At 45.1% G+C, this 20,809-nt stretch overlaps 1 protein-coding gene across 2 annotated transcripts in view; it reads right to left on the bottom strand.

Moving 5' to 3' along the window:
• The window catches only part of LOC140425065 (band 4.1-like protein 4B), a 574,236-nt gene that overhangs the window by 253,859 nt on the left and 299,568 nt on the right, over positions 1-20,809 (bottom strand). For both annotated transcript variants that reach the window (XM_072508898.1, XM_072508899.1), the window contains exons 14-15: positions 20,206-20,239; positions 20,029-20,087 (exon numbers count right to left, since the gene is read on the bottom strand). In XM_072508898.1, the coding sequence (XP_072364999.1) occupies positions 20,029-20,087; positions 20,206-20,239 (93 nt within the window). The remainder of the gene's footprint in view (positions 1-20,028; positions 20,088-20,205; positions 20,240-20,809) is intronic.

Below are 20,809 nucleotides of genomic sequence, written 5' to 3'. Positions count from 1 at the left end.
TTCACTATGAATGCACAGATCACTGCCATATAGGCTTGAGGTGGCTGCGACTTTCAGCCCCCGAAGTGATTTGCTTCTATCAGACAAGGTAGGTCTCAGGGCTTCACTGATTCCACATGTCCCATTTAGCCTGCTTGTCTGCAAACTGTTGGCCATGCAAGACCGGTGCCTGGTAGCAGTTGCATGGCAGGCATGCGCTTAGTTGGTGTTGTCTCTCGGGAGAGCAGCACAAGTGTTTGCCCTCAAGAATGCCTATGCACATGGTCAAAAGGAGGCAGGACTTTGCCACCCTCGCAGCAACATATAAGGCATGATCTTGAGACCACACTTAGCACCTGCCAGTTCGACGGCATGGGCGGAAGATCATGCGAGAGCCGGAGGGATAGTGGTCCCAATTTCCCCCACTCTTTGCCAGTGACCTCACGAGATTCACAGCCACAAGGACATGAGCCTCATTTTAATGAATTTGAATGGTTTTAAATAGTATTAGCGACCCCCCATGGCCACATGATCCCCCATCACTAAATATTGATACCTAGCCAATGTGATGGCATGTTGGTGAGGCTTACAACAAGTTTGGCCAGGAATGAGGGAGTCGCGGTGATCCCCCGGAGGTGCAGAGGTGAGTATAGTTCTCAGTGGTGGGGGGGGGGGGGTAGAGGGACATCCCCTGGCAGTGTCCTGGCACAGGTTGGCATTGCCAGGTTGGCACAGTGTCAACCTGTGCAAGGGGTAGTGCCGGGACAGTCATTAGTGGGGACTGGGGGGGAGGCATTGAAGTGTGGTGTGGTGTGTGTGTGTGTGTGTGTGTGTGTGGGGGGGGGGGGGGAGGTGCTGGTTGTACTTCCACGGTGTTGATGGGAGGGTACAATGCCGGCGGTGGATGAGGGGGCGGGGGAGAGGATTGCCGTCAAATATCATCTGGGGCAGGATAATACCTCCGTAATGAGGGCTGGGGGGCGCTAGGCTGCAGCGCTGATTGGGGAGTCCTTTAAAGGATGAGCCCTGATCTCGTTGGAGCCAGTTCATGGCTCTATGAGGCCGTGTCCCACCACAGTGACGCCGTGAACAGTGTTTACTCTTTTTTTTTTGTCCAAGAGGCTCAAGTTTCCACAAGAAAACTGGCCTGTGCAAGTGGAGAACTGCACTCCTGTGTTCTGTCTGAGCCAGACTGCCATTCAGCATGCACCTCGGAGCACCATTAGATCAGAGTTAAGAGTTCAAGATTCCACCCACAGTTGCAATAGAAACAGGATAAACTCAGAAGGTCTGGCAGCATTTGTAGAGAGAGATAGAGAGTTAATGTTTTGACTCCATATGATTATTCTATAAGTGAAGAGGGATAGAAATGTGATGAACAATATAGTTGGAGAGGGCTGGGCAGAATAGAAGGTCAAGGATAAGTTGGAGCCAAGGAGAGATTGACAAAGACGTCATGGACGTAAGACACGTCAGTGGTGGCATTAAGGGCTGAAGAAGTGCGAATAGTGACATAGATAGCAGAATATGTCATAAGGTCAGTGCTCAGTGGAAGTAAAGCTGAAAATTAATCTATCTTTCAGTCAAGGGGCAGGATTCTCTGAGCCTCCGCGCCGAAATCGCGATCGGCGCGGGGACGGAGAAATGGCATTTACGCCGCAATCCGATCCAACGCCATTCCCATGATTCTCCAGTCCCCGGAGAATCGCCGGTCTACGTGGCGCGGGTAGGGGGCCACTGACAAAGGCCCCCGCGGCGATACTCCCAGGAAAACTTGCCTGGTCATGTTCCCGACGGTGTGGTTCTAACCACGTTTTGCCTGTCGGGATTGGCCGGTGCCAGCTGCAGACTCAGTCCACGGCAGCCCTTGTTGGAAGCGAGGGGATCCTTCACTGGGGGGGGTGCTCACAGACAGCCAGGCAAGCGATCGGGCGGCACCGATCCGCGGGTGTGCACAATCTCAGGAGGGGAGACCTGCTTCGTTCATCGTCCGCGGTGTGAGTCCACCATGTCGCACGGGGCAGCCGCCACCATGCGCATGCGTGGACTCCCGACCGGAAGTGCAGGGCCCCGTATCCACAGCCAGAGCTGCGAGAAGCTCTCCGGGGCCCTGCTAGCCCCCTGCAGGTAGGAAAATCACCTTATTTCCTTAAGAAAGTCCAGAGTGAAACACCCACGTTTTGACGCTGGCGTGGGTACCTGTTGGAGGGTAGTTAATATAACCCTACTATTCAAAAAGGGAGGCAAATAGAAAAGCGGAAACTATAGACCAGTAAACCTAACATCGGTAGTAGGGAAGTTACTACATACAGTCCATTATCAAGGATTGCATTTTTCTTTTTTTATATAAATTTAGAGTACCCAATTCATTTTTTCCAATTAAGGGGCAATTTAGAGTGGCCAATCCACTCCAATAGCCCCATTATTGGAGAATCCCACCCAATATTTCTATCAGTCCCTCTTCAGTACTGTACAACAGTCATACGGACTCAAAATGTTTCTCTCTCCACTGATGCTGCCAGGCCTGCTGGATTTTCCCAACATTTTCTGTTTTTATTTCAGATTTCCAGCACCTGCAGTATTTTGCTTTTATTTACACATAGTTGCAACTTGCAGGGCTTTGCTGCCATGAGATGAGGCTGTTCTGGAAATACAGCAGGTGGGTACTTCACACACACCAGTCACTCAGCAGGCACCTCCGAGCAGCATTAGATCAGAGTTCAGAGTTCAAATACCACAGACCGGGAAATTATCATGATAAAGGTGCATTTACAAACAATGGAAGGAGAAATAAATAATTGTAAATAATGTAGGAGTTACTCTTCAAGTTGATCCACACAGCCATTGTGTTTATTACATTTTAGAAGTGATCTTTGATCAGGCAGAATGAATGACAGCGCTGGTTGGTGATGTAGACAGAGAAGAGATAGTATCAGGTACAAATAGGCATACAAATTAGCAAGAAAAACGACTTGAGGATTGGGAACAGTTTAAAATTCAGCAAAGTCCAAGGGATTGATTAAGAAGGGGAAAATACTATATGAAAATAAGCTAGAAGGGAACATAAAAACTGACCGTAAAAGTTTCTGTAGGTATGCAAAGATAGAAAGATTGATAAAAATGAATGTAGGCCCTTTACAGTCAGAAACGGGGGAATTCATAACAGGAAATAAGAAATGGCTGAGGAACTAAATTCATACTTTTCTTCTGCCTTCACAAAGGAAGACATGAATAATGTACCGGAAGTTCTAAGAAACACAAGTTTTAGTAAGGAGCTGAAGGAAATTAGTATCAGTAGAGAATTGGTTTTGTGGAAATTAATGGGATTGAAGGTGGACAAATCTCCTGGGCCTGATTATCTTCATTGCGGAGTATTTAAGGAAGTAGCCTTAGAAATTGGCAGTCATTGTCCAAAATTCTTTGGACTCTGGAATGGTTCCTACAGATTGGAGGGTAGTTAATATAACCCTGCTATTCAAAAAGGGAGGCAAATAGAAAAGCGGAAACTATAGACCAGTGAACCTAACATCGGTAGTAGGGAAGTTACTACATACAGTCCATTATCAAGGATTACATTTTTCTTTTTTAATATAAATTTAGAGCACCCAATTCATTTCTTCCAATTAAGGGGCAATTTAGAGTGGCCAATCCACCTACCCTGCACATCTTAGGGTTGTGGGGGCGAAACCCACGCAAACACAGGGAGAATGTGCAAACTCCACATGGACAGTGACCCAGAGCCAGGATCGAACCTGGGACCTCAGTGCCATGAGGCAGCACATTATCAAGGATTTCATAGCACGGCATTTGAAAACCAGTGGTATAATCAGATAAAGTCAGCATGGATTTATGAAAGGGAGATCATGCTCGACAAATGTACTGGAATTCTTTGAAGATGTAACTAGTAGAGTTGACCAGGAGACCTGGTGGATGTGTTTAATTAAGGCTTTCGACAAGGTCACACATAGCGAATTACAATGTACAGTTAAAGGGCATGGGATTGCGGGTAGTGTCTTGAGATGGAAAGAAAGCTGGTCAACAGACAGGAAGCAAAAAGTTGGGAATAAATGGGTCTTTTTCCGATTGGTAGACAGTGACTAGTGGGGTACTGCAGGGATCTGTGCTAGGACCCCAACTATTCACATTATATATTAATGATTTGGAAGAGGGAACTAAATGTAGTATCTCCAAATTTGCAAATGATACAAATTTGGTGGGTGGGTGGACTTATAGAACATTACAGCACAGAACAGGCCCTTCGGCCCTCGATGTTGTGCCGAGCATTGTCCGAAACCAAGATCAAGCTATCCCACTCCCTGTCATTCTGGTGTGCTCCATGTGCCTATCCAATAACCGCTTGAAAGTTCGTAAAGTGTCCGACTCCACTATCGTAGCAGGCAGTTCATTCCACACCCTAACCACTCTCTGAGTAAAGAACCTACCTCGGATATCCCTCCTATATCTCCCACCCTGAATCTTATAGTTATGCCCCCTTGTAACAGCTACATCCACCCGAGGAAATAGTCTCTGAACGTCCACTCTATCTATCCCCCTCATTATCTTATAAACCACGATTAAGTCGCCTCTCATCCTCCTCCGCTCTAAAGAGAAAAGCCCTAGCTCCCTCAACCTTTCCTCATAAGACCTATCCTGCAAACCAGGCAGCATCCTGATAAATCTCCTTTGCACCCTTTCCAATGCTTCCACATCCTTCCTATAATGAGGTGACCAGAACTGCACACAATACTCCAAATGTGGTCTCACCAGGGTCATGTATAGTTGCAGCATAACCCCGCAGCTCTTAAACTCAAGCCCCCTGTTAATAAACGCTAACACACTATAGGCCTTCTTCACGGCTTATCCACTTGAGTGGCAACCTTCAGAGATCTGTGGACATGAACCCCAAGATCTCTCTGTTCCTCCACATTCCTCAGAACCCTGCCGTTGACTCTGTAATCCGCATTCAAATTTTTTCTACCAAAATGTATCACCTCGCACTTATCAGGGTTAAACTCCATCTGCCATTTATCGGCCCAGCTCTGCATCCTATCAATGTCTCTTTGCAGCCGACAACAGCCCTTCACCTCATCCACTACTCCACCAATCTTGGTGTCATCAGCAAATTTACTGACCCACCCTTCAGCCCCCTCCTCCAAGTCATTGATAAAAATCACAAATAGCAGAGGACCCAGCACTGATCCCTGTGGTACACCGCTGGTAACTGGTCTCCAGTCTGAAAATTTTTCATCCACCACCACCCTCTGTCTTTGATGTAATAGCCAGTTACTTATCCAATTGGCCAAATTTCCCTCTATCCCCCACCTCCTTACCTTCTTTATGAGCCGACCATGGGGAACCTTATCAAATGCCTTACTAAAATCCATGTATACGACATCAACTGCTCTACCTTCATCTACACACTGAGTTACCTCCCCAAAGAATTCAATCAAATTTGAGAGGCAAGACCTACCCTTCACAAATCCGTGTTGACTATCCCGGATTAAGCTGCATCTTTCTAAATGGTCATAAATCCTATCCTTCAGGACCTTTTCCATTATCTTCCCGACCACCGAAGTAAGACTAACTGGCCTATAATTACTGTGAGAAAGACAAAGGTGCTTCAGCGGGATTTGGACAGGCTGTGCGAGTGGGCACATGCATGGCAGATGCAGTATAATGTGGATAAATGTGAGGTTATCCATTTCGGTAGCACAAATAGAAAGGTAGATTATTATTTGAATGGGTGTAAATTGAGAGAGGGGGATACTCAGCGAGACCTTAGTGTTCTCGTGCATCAGTCGCTGAAAGTAAGCACGCAGGTATAGCAGGCAACAAAGAAGGCAAATGGTATGTCGGCCTTCAGAGCGACAGGATTTGAGTATAGGAATAGGGATGTTTTACTGCAACTGTGTAGTGCATTGGTGAGGCCACACCTGGAATATTGTGTGCCGTTTTGGTGTCATTACCTGAGGAAGGATGTTCTTGCTATGGAGGGAGTGTGCGGAGGTTACCAGGTTAATTCCTGGAATAACGGGACTGTCATATGAGGAGAGACTAAATTGGTTAGGATTATATTAATTGGAGTTTAGAAGACGGAGGGGAGATCACATAGAAAGTTATATTCTAACAGGATTAGACAGGGTAGATTCAGCAAGAATGTTCCCGATGGTGGGGGAGTCCAGAACTAGGGGTCATCGTTTGAGCAAAAGGGGTAAACCTTTTAGGACTGAGGTAAGGAAAAATTTCTTCAGCCAGAGGGTGGAATCTGTGGAATTCACTACCACAAAAATAGTTGAGGTGTAATTTCAAGAAGGAATTAGATATAGCTCTTGTGCCTAAAAAGATCAAGAGATGTGGGAGGGAAGGCAGAATCAGGGAACTTGATGATCAGCCATGATCATAATGAATGGTGGAGCAGGCTCAAAGGGCTGAATTGCCTCCCCCTGCTTCTATTTTTATGTATGTTTCTATCTATGTAATGTCATGAGAATGTCACTTTAAGAAATGTCTGTCTGCTCATGTTACTGCAGTGATGTCAGGGTGTGAGTGGAGCTGGGCTGTCATCGTTTTACTTTTGTTTTAGGCTGTTTGCTACAGGGTGTGTTTTAGTTTAGTTTTCAGTGTTGGAGCTGAAGCCAGACAAAGCAGATGTACTGTTGATCTCTCTGCCATGAAAAGACTATCTCTTGATTATTTGGTGAATTCGGAATTATAAATGTTTTCAGTAGTGAATGTAAACCTGGTGTGCTTCTGTTAAAAGGTGTTTCTTTTGTCTTCTGGCTGTTGTATGGGAAGTTATTCAGGATTACTTAGGGGGTTGTATTTGAATTGATGATTGCTAAGATGTTCACTGTATGTTTTAAAAAAGTTAACTTGAGGTCATAGAATAAACATTGTTTTGCTCTAAAAAATACTTTTCGATTTCTGCTGTACCACACCTGTCGAGTGGGCCGTGTGCTCCCCATACCGCAATCTCCATGATACACTTTGGGGTTCTCTAAACCCTGGCCCATAACAGTAAGCAACTGTAGATAACAGCACTTTTGAGATGAGAAGGAGAAGATGTTGACAGGATTAGTAACGCACTGGTCAGCAAGCATCCAGTATGTGGCAGTCATTTTTAGACTGTCCTACTACCTTGAGTCCCTTCTGTTGCAAGGTAAAGTTGTGCTGCAGGCAATACAAGCCACTACACTTTTGGCTGTCCTATGACACTAATAATTCGAGACTAATCATGGCACCTGAAGAACTATTTCAATATTCAAACGGCGTACGGAATGATTATTCTACTGGTAGCAGTATTTAGTGGGTGTTTAAAATCATACAGCTACCAGTCATGGGTGAGAAGGTAACATTGGTCTCCCATGAGCCAGAGAGTAAAGGCGTCCTTAACCAAAGATTACTGGCACAGTAGATTGCCTTAAAACTAAGGCATCATATGAGCTGCCTGCAAGTGATCACTGGCGCAGACCAATGGGCTTATTCTGTGCTGTAGATTTCCATGACTTATGTGCATGATGAAATACTGGTCACGAACAAGTTGAACATTCGGTCATTGCCATTCCTTCAGGTTGACATATTTAAATGGGATTGATCAAAGGAGCGCAGATGTACACTTGGATGCAAACTGAAACTTTGAAGAACCTTGCCATTGTAAAATTGCAATTCCCTGTTATATTGCCATACATTTGCATAGAATAAACTGGTTTGTTTGGAAACAAAGACTTTTACTCACATAATACTTTCAGCAAATAAAGTACTTTTTTGAAGGGTAATCACCTCTATAATGTGATAAATGCATTAGCCAATTTCTGGACAGCAAGCTCCTATAAGTAGTATGTGATAACACCCTGTGATTAGGTAATTTGGACATTCCGAATTCTCCCTCGGTGTAGCCGAACAGGCGCCGGAATGTGGTGACTAGGAGCTTTTCACAGTAACTTCATTGCAGTGTTAGTGTTAGCCTACTTGTGACAATAAAAATTATGATTATAATAATGCATTTTGTGATGTTGATTGAGGGATAAATATTCGCCGGGACGCCAGAGATAACTCTTCTGCCCTTCCTTGAAATAGTGCTATGGGATCCTCTATGTTCACCTGCGAAGGCAGCCAGGGCCTTGTTTTAACATGACATCCAAAAGATGGAAACTCTGATATTGCAACTCCTTTGTGCTGCATTCGAGCATCAGGCTTGATTTTTGTGCTCGGGACCTGGAGTGGGACTGGAACCTTTGTCTCAGAAGCAAGAGTGCTACCAACTGAGCTATGGGCTCACACGCCTATCAAACAATGAATCTTTGGTTTGTTTTATGCACATATACCTAATTGATTGGAGACTGTTACTGGTGACCCCAGTTGCAGTTTAGCTTGTTCCAACTGTTCATGGCAATTATGACCTTTACAACCATTGACAGACTAGCAGTTGTGTTGGTCAATTGTAGATTGTGTTGAAGAATATGACTCAGTGATGACTACTGTTGTGCAACATTTTTGAATAGAAGTAATTAATTTTAAGTCTGAGATCATAGATCCTCAATAGCCAAGAGTATTAAAGAATGTGGAACCAAGACAAGTGGAGGAACAAGTTTGAGGGACTGAATGTCCCACTCCTGTTCCTATATTCCTGGATAACTGGAGGTGGTAACATTTCAGCTAACATACAATGGAATGGAGGAATGGGCAGCTGCCAACATGCACTTCCTTTGTGCTGCCACCCTTCCTGCAAAAAGAAAAAGACCATTCACAAAGTCATTGGCCCAGATCTTCAAGTCTTCACATCATTGGAGACCAGGGGCACATTCCAACGCAAAAGTTTCTAAGTGTCAATTGTTGCGGGTTTTGCTGGCAGTCCCCCCCCCCCCCCCACCCCGGCTCTGTCGGCGAGTTCCCCACCCGCTGGCTAACCACATAGTCTCTTTTTCAAGCTTTGTAGAGTTTCTCACTGGTCAAGGCCACACTTTGAAAATAATTCTTCGCTTGGGAGCTGCACTCACTGGCCTACCAGCTCCTCAGAGATTGTGCCGCCATTTTGAAAGGGTGCCCTGATCTCTCAATGAACTTGTGCCTCTCACCCATTGGCAATGTCACCCCCTACAGATATGGGCAGTATCCCACCCCCCACCCCCAAATGATGACATCTCGCTATAGGGTCACTGAGGAACCCCTTTTCCAGTCCTTCCCACACGTCTTTCGCCCACCCTTTCAGAGGCCCTTTCACCTCCCACAACCTTCCAGAGGCCTCTTCATACCCGCCTTGCACCTCCTCATCCTTCATACCCCCGTCCACCCGCTCTTCATGGGCATGGCCCCTCTCAGGCCCTGACCCTTGTCAGTTCACTGCCAGCTTTGCAGTTCTACCCAGGCACCTTGGCAATGCCATGGCAGCAATGCCAAGGTGCCAGCCTGGCAGTGCCAAGGTGTCCACATTGAAGGGGGAGGGTCAAGGTCACCCTGCCCTGTCCCTGACCACCCAGGGGCCTCCGATGGCACGGGGTGACCCCCCGGGTGCTGCTCTGCCTGGTCCACATTTGTGTGGTAACATCCATTGTGGTTGGGATCCTGATCTTTTTAGAGTACCCAATTCATTTTTTCCAATTAAGGGGCAATTTAGCGTGGCCAATCCACCTACCCTGCACATCTTTGGGTTGTGGGGGCAAAACTCACGCAAACAGGTGAGAATGTGCAAACTCCACACAGACAGTAACCCAGGCCAGAAATCGAACCTGGGACCTCGGTGCCACGAGGCAGCAGTGCTAACCACCATGCTGCCCAATTGGGATTCTGATCACGCTGCCTCGCGAGGGTTGGGTAGATCTCGCAAGGCATACTGGTTGCTGGGAAGCACGCGGGAGGCTTCTCCCGGCATCTACTGGCTGTGTCTCACTCCTGTTCGGGCATGATGCGGCCGGTAGATCGCTCTCCAAGGCGTACAACTCACGATGCACGTCAGGACCCCATGGAGGTCTTTTCATGCAGACTCATATCACACAGGAAGCTTGAACATCCAACAGGCGATTACCCTGCTCAGTACTTCCTGCACAGTTACCCAGGAAATGTCAAGACAGAAAATCCTAGACCAGAATTTAATGCTCCCACTGTGGATTGCAAAGTGAAATTCACCTGGATTTCCTCCAGGTTCTTGCATGTCCCAATCTGTTTGTGATTTTATGCTGGGGTGCCAGGGCATCAGACAGGAATCCCACCCTTGCACAAGCGCTAAGGGCCATTTCCATCTTTTTGGGCTGGTGGGCAGATGACAGTTTAAGTGGGAAGGCGGAAAAAAACCCAAAGCTCAATCTTGGCAGGAAGCAGGTCGTGTCTCCATCAGAAGGTGTGTCCCCATCGGGCCTGTTCGGACAGTGGGCACACTCCCCTTAAGGCCAGGTTGCCTACGGACCTCCCTCCGCCAGTCCAAGTCACTGATTGCGCCCCTCCTGACCCCCTACCCTCTCTGCCCAGGGACACCTGCCACTTAAACCTGTCCCAAGAATTAGACTGAGATTTCTCCAATATCACCAAAGGCCGATGTTGGGTGGGAAAAGTGACGCTGAGGCCACCGTCAGCAATAGCAGCTTTCTCTGCCACTTAGAAAACAAACTTGCAGTCATGAGGTCCCACAATATAGCTCGAGCAGCCGGCCTCTGATTCGCTCACTCCACCATTCAATCAGACACTTGATGATCTGGATGCCCTTTTTAAGGCTGCCCCAGCGCACAGCCAGCACAGGCAACAACTTTCACCCAGGTGCACCACCCTGGCATCAAGCTGGCACTACCCTCTCCCCACTGAGTGCTGCACTCACCTCCAAACTCCTTTGGGAGTACTGCTCGACAGCCTTCTGTGACCAGTTGTGCTTCATGCCGTTCTGACATCAAGCTGCCGTGGATGGATTTTGGGGGGATGATTCCGGCATGTGGGCCTGAGGTTCATCAGGAAAAGTGGCTCATCACTGACGGGGATGGGAAATCAATTCCTGTTTGATGTAATTATGAAATGCGATTAGGCCTTCTCGCGATATTTTCTGCGCCAGTCACTGAACCCGCCTGAGGTGAACGGAAGCGGAAAATTGCTGCTTTAGATCCAGGTAGACACTGCAGCACTGTCCTTGGAGGGACTGGACAGCTGCCAACCATTCTGATTAGCTGGCAGCTCTCCAAGGTGGGATCTCCTCCCGAAAGAGGGTGGAAGTTCTGCTTTATGCCAATCAATGCTCATTAGATTGGTGAGCCCCTGCAAACCTACAAATTCCAGACCTAGTCGAGCACCTGTGTGACTACAGAGCTGAAAGCTCAATCCCTAAAGCTGGCACCCAACCCCTCCGTTCACTCTCTCCTCCCGATGCAACTATCGCTCCCTGCCCAATCCTCCCATCCACCCCTCCGACCAGACTTAACTACCCCTCCAGACTATATTAACCTCTGACCACCCCCTTCATACCCAACTATGCTTCAGCACACAATTACACTCCAACTCAACCTGACTATCCCCTGACCTGTCTACCCCTTCTGACCCAACTGTCCCGCTAGGAGACCCGCAAGCAGGGTGCGCTGCCAGTAGGACCAAGGTTCCTGCCGACAGCGAATGGCCAGAGAATTCCAGCTGGAATTTCTGGTCTTCCCTACCTGCAGGAAAGATGGTCCATATGTTTCGGCAATGAGATCGTCAACAAATGTATCTGCAGATCAGGATGTTGGCCCAAATTCAGTGCCAAATTTAAAGTTTAAACATCTTCAAGATCTGTGCAAAATAATATTGTAATGTTGCCAGTTGAAGCAGCAGCTGGTGTGTTATAATTGTGGTACTACATTGCATAATTATTTTCAGAAATAAGAATTTTCAAACTATTTTGATGTACGGTGAGGTTGAAGTTATTCTAAAAAATTGGACAATTTAAACGAAAATCCTCACCACCTCAAAATTCCAAACTATCATTGCGCGTCTTGCATTAATGTACGGATCAATATGAATGTGGAACATGAATTCAGTGGTCAAGTTATAGATGCCTAATTATTATTACCTGCATGAATGACTAGGCATATTGGACAGGTTTCTCCATTTGAGACTAAGTGTCACCACCGGGACTAAATGGTGGTGATCCATGGTGGCGCCAGTCCCAGAGCCATTCAGGACATGCAAATGGTGAGCCCGTGCACCACGTGGAACTAGTGCAACGCCAACTCATGCTGGCCTTGGGATTTGCTAGGGTCAGGATTGTCACTGGAGAATCTGACAACTGGAGCTGCATATAAGCACTCTACTACTACCCCCACCCCCCACCCCACCCCCCACGCCCCCTCACTCTCATTCCAGCCAAGAAGATGCCACCACAGAGAGCGGCCCTGAGATTTGCGGATGCTGAGCTGGAGATACTGCTGGAAGTCGTGGAGAAGAGGAGACACCCTTCAGCCCGTGGTGGGAAGGAGGCTGCCACCCGCCTCTGTCAACCGCGCCTGGGTGCAGGTGGCAGATACCGTGAGCGTCGCAGGTCCCACCGCGAAGACCAGGCAGCAGGACCGAAAGAACCTCCTCAGGGTGGCCCGGGTGAGTCATCACCACCTCCTTGCCTCTGGTACCACATCCACTCCCCCCCCCCCCCTCCCTCCCTCCAAGGCAGCTCCCACCAGGTGGACTGATAAGTAGTGTTGGATTGGGATGAGCGACCCCCTTGGCCAGACAAAGTGAGTAACCATCTCCGTGCCCCTGGCAGCACCCTCGTCGCACCCCCCCACCCCATACCCCCGGCCCCAGAGGGGAACCACACCCCACCTCTGGCAGCACCCCCACCATGCACCATATGCCAGCACCCATACTGCCTGCCATGGTCGAGTGCTCTGCACACTTAGGCCACCAGCTGCGAATCCCCTGCACTATTCGTGTCCGAGTGTCTCAAACTGTGAATTACCTGTACCCCAGAAGAATGAGGCTCCCAGGCACGGGTGGTGTCCACGGTGGAAGCCTTGGGTGCAAAGGTTTCAGTCATGGGTCAGGATGTCCAAGGCCTGGGGCAAACTGTGCGGACGGTGGCTGAGGCACAGGACAGGGCGGCCATGTCACAGGCAGCCACTTATCAGGACCACATGGACATTGCCGCTGTGCTCCAGAGCATGGCCCCGTCGCAACGGGTCATGGCTGCGGGCATTGAGAGCATTGGCCTGGCGCTGGCTGACCTGAACCAGAGGGACCTGGTAGTGTCCCAGAGGAAGGATTCCATGGCAAAAACCATTCAGGGCAACCATCACGGTGATGGCCCACTGGGAGCGGGTGTCATCCCCAATACCCCACGGTTCCAGATGCACCATGCTCAGGCACACATGTCGCACGGTCTGCTTGCTCAGCCGCATTCAGCAGCGGCACGCCCGGTCTGGCAGGTCCTGGTACGACAGGCGGTGCTGGTATACACGAGGCCCGATGAGATGCCTCTTTCCCACCACCTCCTCGGCCTGTTGGGCTGCTGGCTCTCCATTGTCACCGGTGGCCCTGCTCCTCTAGGGTAGGCTCCAGTTCTGCACGGTCAACCCCGAGCAGCTCCGGCTCATGTAGCCTCAGTGCATCCGCGAGGGCTATGGCAGCCAGGCAGATGCCAAACACACCCAGCTGTACATCGAGATCCGTGGGCATCTGTTGGGACCATAGCTGCAGTGTGCCATAGATCCTCTGTGCAACGCAAGGGTTGTGCCCACCTGCCTGGGGGCAGGATGGATAGGAGCAGGGGTGCAATGAGTAGGCGAGGCTTGGTGCTGGCCAGTGTCCTGTGGGGTGGGTTGGCTGATAGTACCATTGGTGGGGCATCTGCCCTTGGGGTGTTAGTGTGCCAGGAACAGTATTCGGGGTGCACTCTGCACCCCATCCCTGCCGGGGGGCAGCGCCTCTCAGCAGCCACAGTGCCCGGTTCCCATTTTTAAATACCACAAGTGAACTTTGCCGGAGGCAGAGCATCGCGGGAGGTCGGAGACTACCGGGCCGGGCTCGTTAATGATAAGCTAACGGCCATTACTGTACAATTTGCATGCCCACGCCAGTGCGGGCAGGAAATGCATCTACGCTGTTAACGAGGCACCGGAGCACGCTGTTCCGTTGGGCGCCTGGCGCTGACCTCTATTCCCGGCTGACGCCCAATTGTGATTTGTGATTCCAGCGTTGCTGGACAAAAAATCCCGCCCATTATCCTTGACTTTTACTATTCACTTAAATTTCAAGTTTTAAATAACTGTAAGCTTTGCTTAGTGTCACTTCGGTGCTGTGCTATTCTATGCCAGAGTGGCACTGCTCAGGAGATAGTGCTTGAACTTTTTAAGTATTTCAGAATGACTATGGTATTGAAATTGAGAATGCTGTTGAAAATTTCCTGTGTTGCTTAATCTGAATATCTGATCAACATTTCCTCACTTCTACATGAAATGTTCTCACGGTTTTTGTTCTCTTCTGTTCTGATAATGACAGGTTGTCAAAACGCTTACAGATGACACAATGTTAGAATTCTTAGGGGATCAGAACCATAGCATTCCTAGTGCAGAAGGAGACCATTCGGTCCATCAAGTCAGTACCGATCCTCTGAAAGATCACCCTACCTAGGCCCACTCCCCGCCCTATCCCCATAACCCCACTTAACCTGCACATCCCCGGACACAAAGGGAAAATTTAGCTAATTTATCTAACCTGCACTTCTATCGACTGTGGGAGGAAACCGGAACACCCGGAGGAAACCCATGCAGAAACGGGGAGAACGAGCAAACTCCACTATCACCCAAGGCCAGAATTGAACCAGGGTCCCTGGCGCTGTGAAGCAGCAGTGCTAACCACTGTACCACCATGCTGTCATTGTTGTACTTGAAAGCCAGTCTCATTATAGGGATGAGATTGTATGGAGATGGCTAGCAGTTTTCTTGCCTTACTGTTTGGAAAAGTCAGAGGTGGAAATATGTACATGCATTAGAAGACGAGAGAGCAAATGTAAAAGGGTATCATGGCAAAACCACCATCACCCATTTAATCTCCATCCGCCAGCTTCCCCCACTCCCCACACTCAATTAAAAGAAAACCGGACAGTTATACAACTTGCAATTCTCACCATATTTTATCACCTTGATGCAAATGAGCCAAATGGCTACATTTGGTGTGTTTATCTTTAGTAAGAAGGGAAAACGCAAATAATTTATTCTGTGACATTTTTGGGGGTGTATTTAAGGGGCAAGGAAAGATCAGAACTAAAGGGGCAAATGTTTTGATCTTCAGCAGTGATGCCATTAGAAAAGAAATTGAAAGTTAATCGCTTACAAAATGGCCAGTAAACAGCATAGACTGAAAAATGGAGGTGGAAATGAAAATGAAGAACAAAAGAACAGTACTCTGGAGGACTTCATATACTTAAAATGACATATTGCTGGTGTATTTTAGTGATGTAAATGTTAAACGATTTGTTGGTAGTTTTGGATGAATGCCTGCTGAAATCTTCAGATGGTTTTGATCACATTGAGATCCTCACTGCAAACCTCAACACTGCCACTTTACCAAACATAATTCGTCATGTACTTTAATTGCCAGGCATACACATACACTTTCTTGCTCTCTGTTGTCTAAGTTCACAATTATACAAAATACCTATATTTTAAAAACTCTTCCAACATCTTATATAGTAATCAATTCAAGGGCCTATGCAGCAGTTACATAATTAGCAATGACTCATTATCATTCACACCCAACAGAAACAAATCATAAAAGCCCAGAAGATATGTTCAGAGCAATTCATAAGATACTTCTGCCCAGTACATAAAATAAACTTCAGTTAAATGTAGAATAAGGTAGAATTTATGATATGAGCATTCAGTACAGCTTTGATACACTTTCCCACGAGTTGATGATTTGAATATAAAAAAAATGTTCCATACAGGAGTTAAACTGCACAATTTTAAAAATGGCTAGGTTCACCTCCTCTTCAGTTTGTATAAATCTCGGACAGATTAAGGGGACTTTATTTGGAAGGGGAGGATTAACAGGCAATTAAACAAGAGTCAAGGTAATCTCAGCTGGCTAAATGACCATCAGCTCAGGTGAATATTAAATTATGAAATATTATTCCGAATACAAAAGAATGCAAGGGAGAGGACAAAAAAAATCACTCATTATACTGATCCACAACTTGTGCTCCATTCACACAATAGGCACTGCTATTGGATCTCATTTACTTAACCTTCTGTGATGGGGGGGATGGTGAGAAATGTACTTCACCTTCAAGAAATAGCAAATTGGGGATGTTGGTCACTATAAAACATGCTAATATTTTGCAGCAAAATTACAAATTGATTACTTTTTACCATACATATATATTACTTTTTTTACAGCTTTTTACATATTGCAGATTGACTGACAGAACACAAGATTGTTTTGTCACACTGTCCCAATTCAAAACATCACAGATTATAAAGGTTTGACAAGTACTAATTGACAGGTACGGTATGATGCTCATTTAATTTGCTCACCAAATAGTCATCATGTAGCACAGGACTGCTTGTAGGGATGGAAGGGAAGCAAATTTTATTTAAAGCTTTTGAGAAATTACGTTATATTCAAGATGACATGTACAGAGAAATTTTAGCAGTTTTCTGAAGATTTCCTTTACGGCGGTACAAGCAACCCCATATATAAATGAAAAGGATTGCAAAATGCTTCCTTTTAAAAAGAAAAGGACTTCTTTGTTGCACTAAAATCATTTGATATTATTAGTTATCGTGTTGTTAGCAAATCAGGTCACCTAATTTTGTTCTCAGAGCAACTCCTATTAGCTTCAGCAAGCATGAAGGCAGCTGATAACATAATTGAACTAAGTCTTACGGGGGATGCAAGTGCCAACAGGTCCCTGTAGTTGAATATTCCACTTGATGATTGCAACCAAAGGAACAGGTTATTTTAAGCCACCACAACTTCATCAAATGTGCATTCAGTAATAGGTTCAGATCAAAATGAATGAGCTCGAATAGATTAAAAATATAACTCAGTGTTTGTTTCTTCTAGCACAGAACTGAAAGATTATTTGTATCAGGCCCATGATTAGTAATAGATTACACTCACATCAGCTGGCCTGGTGGTCATGACTTTTAGCTTTCAAGTTCTGTTTGTTAAAATATGTTTTAACAAAAGCAGCTGATTTCCAAAGTAGTGTGCGATTGAGCACTACCATATAGGTACCCACTCTTAATTCTGTATGTAGTCAGCTCCCAATCTCCATTGTTCCAATAAGAAACTCAACAAAGTTTGTTTTCTTGTACAGATAATTCCCCTTCTCCCAGTCTTCTTCCCTCTTCCGTTCGCTCTTCCTGAAAGTGATGTCAGCACAGAGTTTCACAAAAGCCAACATCTGAGCAATTGTCCAAGTGGCTATCCTTCATCTCAGTCACTACAGTGACAATTGAGCTTAATTCTGTCCTCACCCATGCTTTTAGCAAAGGTCAATGCATAATGAGGGTTAATGGGAATTGCTAGGAGGGAGGGGGGGGGGGGGAATGTTGAAGCTTAATATGTGCCCTCGCAACATCTTAAGCTGAAATCAGCTTACTCAACACAGATTGAATTTGGAACCTTCCTGGTCTGTATGGCTTATTACCACCACTCAGATACATTTGTTCTTGGAACCATTGAGGAGCCTAATTTTTTTTCCATATTATAAATCATTCTGGATCTTCTCTTGTGCATTTACTGCCAGCTGGTGGCAAAGTGGTACGAATGGAGGGACGGACTGCAACTTCCTCACTTGTGACTTTCTGACAGGAGTATTGGCTGCTGACACCGCAAGGCTTCAGAAGAATAGAGTGGAAAATAGGATGTACAAAACGTACAAAAAGAAACTTTCTAAAGACATCTTGATTAATGAATACAGGCCAAATTCAACATTAATCAAATTAAACTGAATGATTTGTAGTAAAAGGTTTGCAGAAAGACACAGCTTAAACCGTTTTACCACAACCCATGCTTTCTAAGAGCAGTGATAGAGCAAAAGATACAGAGTTCTCAATGTGCACCTTCAGGTACAATCTTCTAGAAGCAAGACAGAAAACGTGACAAAAGTACACCTGGATACTCTAATCACTATTTGTATAAAGTCTTGAACCCACTAACACCCCTGTACCATGATAAGATTTTACACAAAGTGCAAGCTCTCACCACTTCAAGAATGTCTCAACTTTGGCAATCACTTTTCCTGCTTAAAAATTTATTTTTCAGCAGATCTGCCGTTACTACTTAGCAAAAAGACAATCTGTTAGTCCTGTATGATGTACCAAAAAAAAAATCCAGGACACCTAATTTTGTCTTGTAAATGTTTCATAGAAATACTGAAAAATTGCAACGCAACACACCAAAGTGATTTGCATCTTTTAAAGCATGCAGAGATGGCTAGAGTAAATTGTACAAAAAGCTTAAAAAATGCAGTTTCCCAGGTTTTTTCCCCCTTTAATATTTTTTCTTCCCAAGACAATTCTGGATTGCAACTTGAATGGAATGGAGTTCAAAATCATAGGATCAGATGAACATTTTGTCATTTTTTCAAAGTGTAGTCATGAGTTTATCTTGGTCAACACTATGCTTCCTGCCTCCCATGTTCTTCATATTCTGCTCTTGAACATATCTTGCGTTTCTGCCATTTCCTTCCTGCGATGGTGTCCGGTTGTAATATTTGTGCCTGTCATCATGGGGCGATGGCCTGTACCATGTGCACAGTGAGCAGTTAGTGAGATGAGACTTTACACAACATAAATGGATATCAAGTCATGGTTACTGAAAACAAAAACTGTACATGGCATGCACGGTGGGGATGGAAGGAGTAGAGAGAGAGAACGTTTGAAGACAGAAATACATAAAGACAGAAATGATAGTTAAAATGTAACTTCTACTGTTTCAACAATACTAATTGTGTAGTCACTAGCTTTCACCATTGCTACCAAATCAGTCCAAAGGAAAGTCGTAAGGCACAAGATTACAATATCATGCATTGAGGAATTTGTAGAATGAGGTTGTTATTATAGAGCACTACAAAGGAACTTCCCAGGACATGCAGGGACATGCACAATTTAGCTTACATAGAACATTCCTTCCCAAGGGCTTGAAACTCCCAAAATTCCACACACACTACTTCCTTTGAATACACACAACTTTTATTCTTCAAAACCTAATAAATGATTTAAAAGGCTCTGAGACAACTGTTGAATCACATCCCCTCTATTTAGTATAGTTCTGTAGATCTTGGTTAGCACCAAGATCAAGAGTTGAAAACTGTTAAACAATAAAAAGATATTTGGTTTAAATATCAAGCTTCTCATGTTCAGCAAGGTATGCCAGAAACATGAACACACACACTCACACACACACACGCTGTAATTGAGCCATTAGGAAGGATGGTTGTAAAATTGAATGTAGGTACTCTACCAACAAGTATTTCCCTCCACCAGACAGCTTCCAGAAACAGACCACAGAAATTGAAATCGCCCTCCACCATATGATTGCGAGTAACAGTGCAGCAGAGATGATTCCCAGCAACAGAAATGCCAGATTTTGTGGGGGGTTTTCAAAAAAGGAACACCCTTAAATAAAATAATTTTATTATATAAAAAGAAAGCTCTCTATCAGCAAATCACATTTAACAGTTTGACTCATAACAAAAAGGAAAGGCTCGGTCAAATTATTTTTAAATGGCACTTAATTGATTTGTTACCGCTGTTCTTTGGTGTGTAACATATTTAATACTGGTGGCTTGGAAGGACTGATAATTCAGTAACCATTACTATTTAATCCAATCCAATAAGATATTAAATCCAAGTTGAATTTTACTCTGGTACTCGCCTACCACATTTAGAAAATATATATCATGCTGTTCTAAATTTGATAATCTTTAACTAAGCCATCATCTTTACCATCAGTTAAGTTCATTTCAAATAACTTTGATACATTGCACACCCAAGCAGCTGATCCCAACTGATGGTCAGGAGTACAGTAAGCTATTGATAAAATTAAAATCCAACAATTTTACTACATAATCCTTAGGATGTAGAACCTGCTTACCTTACATTACTGGAATGCCAATGTTGTTGTACAGAGGGAATGTTGCACATATACGGAGTCTAAAAACAGATACCCAAGAGGACAATTACTATCATTTCCTGACAATCAATAATACTTGTAGTTGCACAATAGCCATTCGAGTATAATATTTACTCATCATTCAATAATACTATTTACCTGGTATCCACAAATTCCAGCATTGTTTTGTGAACTGTCGAAAAGAGGCAGAAGGAAATAGAAAACAGGTTAAAATATTAAAAGCATGAAAATTAAATGAATTATAATAATTTGAAATAAAAAATAGAAACTGCTGGAAATCTACAGCACGTCATGAAAAGAAAGAGTTTATTGTTTCAGGTTTGAACCATTCCTGTTGCTGATTGGCCTACTTTGTTAAAACATCTTCTATTACTTAATTTAAAATCAGTAAACCTTAATGGAAAAAATGCAAACAGACTGTCAATATCCTTTTCTATCAAACATGTGACTCAATGTAGAAGATTTAAATACTTGTGTGCCGTACAATACTTTTGTTTTTTTCTTTTCTATAGCAGCTATGCTGAGGTAATAATCTGGCTTTGTGAGAGAAACAGTGAAAGATTTCACATACTTTTCAAAGAATTCACCCCAAAAAGCCTTATTCTTAGATTATAAGGTTTAAGTTGCTCTGGTCGCTACACAACTCTAACCCCTCAGAATCAGTCTTTTCTGTAACCATTCTGATAGAAGTATGTGGCTTTTGCAGCATGTTGATCCAACTAAAGCAATTTCAGACATAGAT

Source organism: Scyliorhinus torazame, chromosome 6 (genome assembly GCF_047496885.1).
Source record: "Scyliorhinus torazame isolate Kashiwa2021f chromosome 6, sScyTor2.1, whole genome shotgun sequence".
NCBI lineage: Eukaryota > Metazoa > Chordata > Chondrichthyes > Carcharhiniformes > Scyliorhinidae > Scyliorhinus > Scyliorhinus torazame.
Note: the sequence above shows the minus strand (reverse complement) of the source record. Positions and strands in the feature narration are given on the sequence as shown.